General features: G+C 40.7%; 1 protein-coding gene across 1 annotated transcript; it reads left to right on the plus strand.

The window, feature by feature from the left end:
- The first annotated feature begins 479 nt into the window (after window positions 1-479).
- Window positions 480-3,214, plus strand: KCNA4 (potassium voltage-gated channel subfamily A member 4). Its single transcript, XM_074884516.1, has one exon. It carries the CDS (start codon window positions 954-956, stop codon window positions 2,940-2,942), a length of 1,989 nt encoding a protein of 662 aa, XP_074740617.1. The 5' UTR covers window positions 480-953; the 3' UTR covers window positions 2,943-3,214.
- Window positions 3,215-5,889: the final 2,675 nt, after the last annotated feature.

Here is a 5,889-nt window from a genome sequence, read left to right on the forward strand (position 1 = left end):
CAAAATCTCTGTGCATGTGATGTGGGTGTGTGTGTAATGTACAAGTGTGAACAGTGTGGGTAGGGGAAGATTTGAATACCGTGGTAATAGATGACACAGTTTCATTTGATCACTGTGACCTTTTAGGAAAACAATCCAATCTTTTCCCTTTTTGTTTTGTTTATTTTTGTGTGTTTGTGCATGTGCCTCAGGTTAAGTGCTTCTTCTGCATGACCATAACCAAAGGGTGACCCATCCACTCCCTTATGTCCTATGGGGACCTCAGAGCCAGTTTCTCAGTCTTCATCTTCTCCTCCTCCTCTTACCACTGCTGCTGACGCCCTGGGTGCTGCTCCCAGGTTTGAGACATTGTTGACAGGCTGAAGAAAGGATTTGCAGAGACCTCCTCACTGTGTAAATAAAGTGATGGCTGGAATTCAACTCCCCAAGCAATGATATTAAACAGTAAGATTGCTAGGCCAAAGCATTACCAGGAACAAATTATGAGGAAAGAGACTATTTGCATTTGGTTGCAATGATGAACTAAAACCATCTGTGGAGAGCAGGTACCCTTTGATTTGCATATTTTTTTCCTCATGAATGCAGTTTTTGTAGCCTGCAAGGTAGTCATGATTCGGATCAGATCTGTGATAGCCACAGGAGATAAATGAAAATAAAGGGGCTTGGTGGATGAAAGAACGAGGCCTCAGCTGTTCCCTGTTTCAATTTGAGAGTTTCATCTTTTCTTGTTAGCAAAACAGTAGTTTGTGTCAAATGTTCTGGACAATAAGAAAATGCAGATCTCTGGTTTTCCAAAACATAGATTCAGTGTTACAACTATGTTGCCCTGCTCTATGTCCAAGGGACTGTCCTCCAAATGCAAATGGCTTTGAACTTTCTAATGAAAGTTAAGGTTACGCTGTAAATAGAACAAAACCTTTTTGCATTAAGCGATTCAAAAAAGCACTTGCAAAATGGAGGTTGCAATGGTGAGTGCAGATAGCTCTGGGTGCAACAGCCACATGCCCTATGGATATGCGGTCCAAGCTCGGGCCCGAGAGAGAGAGCGGCTGGCACAGTCGAGAGCCGCAGCAGCTGCGGCTGTAGCGGCAGCAACAGCAGCAGTTGAAGGTGGGGCAACAGGTGGAGGTGGACCGTATCACCACTACCATCAGGAACAGAGTCGAGGTGCATCCTCCTCTCATGGTGGGAATGCGTCACGCAGCAGCATGCCCCACCGCCAGAGTGGTAAGAGGCGGAAGAAAGGGAAAAAGAGGAGCCACCACTTGGGAAGTAGGGAGTGTGGGGCCTCCTTCCCCTGTTCTGAGCTGCTGCCTCTCAGTGGTTCTGAAGAGAGAATACTGAAGGACTTGAGTGAGGAGGAAGAGGAGGATGATGATGAGGATGAAGACGATGAGGAAGAAGGAAAGCTCTACTACAGTGATGACTATGGGGAGGATGAGTTTTCGTACTCGGACCAGCCACCTGATGATGGTGGAGGCCCTGGGGGTTACAGCTCTGTTCGCTACAGTGAGTACGAGTGTTGTGAGCGTGTGGTAATCAACGTGTCAGGACTGCGGTTTGAGACCCAACTGAAGACATTAGCTCAGTTCCCAGAGACATTGTTGGGTGATCCAGCGAAGCGAGGGAGATACTTTGACCCTCTCAGGAATGAATACTTCTTTGATAGGAACCGGCCCAGCTTCGATGCCATCCTGTACTACTACCAGAGTGGTGGTCGGCTGAAGAGGCCAGTCAATGTACCCTTTGACATCTTCACTGAGGAGGTGAAATTCTACCAACTTGGGGAGGAGGCCATGCTCAAGTTTAGAGAGGATGAAGGGTTTGTCAAAGAGGAAGAGGACAAAGCTTTGCCAGAGAACGAGTTTAAGAGACAGGTTTGGCTGCTGTTTGAGTACCCGGAGAGCTCCAGTCCAGCCAGAGGCATTGCCATTGTCTCTGTCTTGGTCATCTTGATCTCCATCGTCATCTTTTGTCTGGAGACTTTGCCAGAGTTCAGAGATGACAAAGAATTCATCATGTCCTTGAGCTTAGGGAAGGGGCTTTCCAATGAGTCGCTTCACCTGGATGCTGGGGAGCACACCATCTTCAATGACCCTTTTTTCATTGTAGAGACAGTTTGCATCATTTGGTTCTCCTTTGAGTTTACAGTGCGCTGCTTTGCATGTCCAAGCAAAGCACACTTCTTCAAGAACATCATGAACATCATAGACATTGTCTCCATCTTGCCTTACTTCATTACTCTGGGGACTGACTTGGCACAGGAGCAGGGCAGTAATGGTCAACAGGCCATGTCTTTTGCCATCCTGAGGATCATCCGTCTGGTCAGGGTGTTTCGCATCTTCAAGCTCTCCAGGCACTCCAAGGGTTTGCAGATCCTGGGTCATACACTCAGGGCCAGCATGAGGGAACTCGGCCTCCTCATCTTTTTTCTTTTTATTGGAGTCATTTTGTTTTCCAGTGCTGTTTACTTTGCAGAAGCTGATGAGCCTGCCACCCATTTTCAAAGCATCCCAGATGCCTTTTGGTGGGCTGTAGTGACCATGACTACAGTTGGTTATGGGGATATGAAACCCATAACTGTGGGTGGGAAAATAGTTGGGTCCCTGTGTGCCATTGCAGGAGTGTTAACCATTGCTTTACCAGTGCCAGTGATTGTCTCCAATTTTAACTATTTCTACCACAGAGAGACTGAAAATGAAGAACAAACGCAGCTGATGCAAAATGCAGTCAGTTGCCCTTACCTCCCAACAAATTTACTGAAGAAATTTAGAAGCTCATCATCTTCATCCACAGAGGATAAATCAGAATATTTGGAGATGGAAGAAGGAGTTAAAGAATCTCTTTGTGTAAAGGAGAAAAAAAGTCAGGACACAGGGAATAGTAGTGAGTCAGAGAAGAAAAACTGTGTAAATTCAAATTCTGTGGAAACTGATGTGTAATTTTGAACGTTTCCAAATATATTTATGCATTAAAGAGTGCAGTGAAAATAATGAAATATGCAAACAAGAGTCCACAGCATACAGTAGTATGCCATTTAATGGTTAAATACAAATAAAAAGCATTGCTAAACTTGTATTACATATCAAGTAAGTGGTATAACTTGAGGAAGGGATTGCTAGATCTGATATAATTTCAGACTTTGTATTTTTCTTAGAATGCAAGTGTTTTGCACATGAGGCTGAAAAATTTATTAAAACCAAGTCAGTTTTAAAGTGGGTGCATGAACTGTCGACATCACTAATAACAGCTCTGTGGTAAAAGTTGGCATTCAGAGGTATTTACTATGTAAGAAGCAATGAAGTTTGGTAGTCATTTATCTATTTATCAGTGCTTTAATAGCAGCTACCATAAATCATTGGATACCATAGTCATTGTTTTTCAAATGGTAAATTTATTGTAAAAAGATATTCTACAGAAGATAGATCTAAATTTTTTTCTTGAAATCTATAATGCTTGTTTTTAACTGGAAATTTACTTTGAAAAGGCTGCTGACCCTCCAGAAATTGTTTATTTTTATAACTCTCTTTGGAGGCATTGCAGCATTTGTGGTCTAATAATGAAAGAAATGAAGTAAGAGAATCATTTAACCTGGTCTGACTGCAAAGGCAAAATGACTGGAATGCTTTTTTGCACTACTTTATATGCTGGAGATATATTGAAAGAGACTTCATACTGTGAATGTTTACTAATGTAATAGTTCAATGACAATCATTGGAAGAGTGAATTCTGCATCATATTTTATTGTTTCTTTTTTTCTTTATGTGATGCTGATGGCGAAGCAGCTAACATTACATTAATTCCATACTCTTTTTAATTATGATTATCTGTGATCTGGAAAAGGATTGTGAAGTAAAATTTTATAATCAAAATTATTTGAAATCAGTGTTTTCTACTGATGCCCTCAAGAAATATCAACCCAATTTATATCTTTTTCCTGGTTAATTTAACATTTAGAGTCTATGATTAGTACATGTACTTTGTCAGTATTGAAGAAATTCAGTGTAAGGGAGGAGAAGGTAAAAGTAATAAGATATTCAGTTGTTACAGTTCTGACATTTGAGAATTGCTAACTTTTAACATGCTATTATTGGTGCTGCATTTTCCCTTAATTACAGCTTTCACCCATGTGTATTTGAAGCAACATTTAAGATCCAAAACAGGCATTCTGGGATTCAAAATTAACATGTTGGGTCCCATGCAGTCCTTGAGAAAACATTCTATGATTTCTTTTTACTGATTCATAGGCCAGCTGTATTTTACTGTGTCAAAATCTTCCATCGCCCTTCCTAGGAGATTAAGGTAGGTAAAGATTATCTGGCCTACAGTACATCCCAGACTCCAGAATGAAATAAGTAAGATATTGCTGCATATAACATAAATAATAGATTCAGAACAGGCATTTTTTTCAGATTTATAATTACCTAGGGAGGGAACAATTAAACTGGAACTGTTTTTGAAGAGGCACTGTGGAACAGTCCAAATTATAAAACTTGAACCAAATTGGCATAGGCACTTTAAGGGCTGGGACAGGCCATTATGAGAGAAAAAGAGGCTTACGCACACTACTGAATTACAGTAGTTTTGCAATATTAACTTAAAGCTGAGTAGAGGATTTTTGTGGGGGGGAAACTGGTTAGTGAGTGATTTATAGTTCTGGAGCTGAAAAGCGACAGTAAAAGCAGTCCAAATTGGGCACCCACAACGTTACGCATAATCCATCAGATAAGCATTGTTTGCTATATGCAGCATCCAGTGGTACTGAACAGAGACACAGACATAGGTTTTTCTTTAATGGTTGATTTTTGCCTTAGATTTTCTGTGAATCGCCTCTTCAAAAAGTTTCTCAGCTTCTCCTCTTTTGCACTGCAGAACTAATAAAAACCAACACACACACAAAGACTGCGTTGTGCTGAGCCCTGGTTCAAAACTTGTGGTTAAATGTCTGGTTCCTAATTTAAAATCATAGAGCAGACTTCACCGTATTTTTGATGTGAAGCATTAAACAAAACTCCTTTTTAATGTGTTGATATTAATTCCATCTATGTTTTGAATGACACAACTCAGTAATTTTATACATAGGCATTTGCCAAAATTGAATATTGCATTTTGTTGTAGCTCACCTGAGTTAAATGTACTAAATACCTTTTCCTAAGGGGCACTATCAGCAGTGAGGGTGAGCATTCTGTAAAATCTGCTAAAAATCCATAACTGAAAGTGTTTCTTTAACAGCTAGTAGTTAATGATGTAAAGAGCATAAGGGTTGTCTTGTAAAGTAGCTTCCTAGTAGTTCTGTGTAATACCAGAGATCATGTAATACCAGGGTCCATGGCAAGAATGTAGGAGTAAAAGAAATGCTAACTAGGTAAATAGAGAACTTAGAGAAAATCGTTAGTATGTGTTTGCAGTATTGTTGAAAGGGAAGGTGGTTCATAAGAGGTGGAATTTTAGATCTCTAATGGCAATAAGGAAGAAAATTCTTTGAATAACTCTTAGAATATGTTCACACTGTGGACATGGAGCTCAGCATGAGGTAACTGCTTAAGTAGTTACCCAGCTTCACCAGCAAGTTATTCAGCTATTCTGCTACCAGTACACCACCTTTTAATTTAAAACAAGCGAGGCAATGTCTACATTATGCTGTGATCATAGCAGTACCTTTCTCTCTGAAGGAAAAGGTCTTACTGTAGGACCTCGTAGCATCTGGCAGGGCAACATTCTGGGTGTGTCAGCGCTACATACTGCAGTGCTGTGGAGGCATGTCCCAGGGTAACAGTGGAGCCTGCTCTGCCTCCTGTAGTGAATAAACCTATGTACTTTGTCATTATAAATAAGAACTACTATAGCTTAATGTTAGATTGTGCTATCAATTTGGCAGACCATTCTGAA

Source organism: Strix uralensis, chromosome 15 (assembly GCF_047716275.1).
Source record: "Strix uralensis isolate ZFMK-TIS-50842 chromosome 15, bStrUra1, whole genome shotgun sequence".
In the NCBI taxonomy this organism is placed as follows: Eukaryota; Metazoa; Chordata; class Aves; order Strigiformes; family Strigidae; genus Strix; species Strix uralensis.

Excerpts from the sequence above, each read along its gene's own strand:
- KCNA4 (XM_074884516.1), top strand. The coding sequence starts at position 954 with ATGGAGGTTGCAATGGTGAGTGCAGATAGCTCTGGGTGCAACAGCCAC.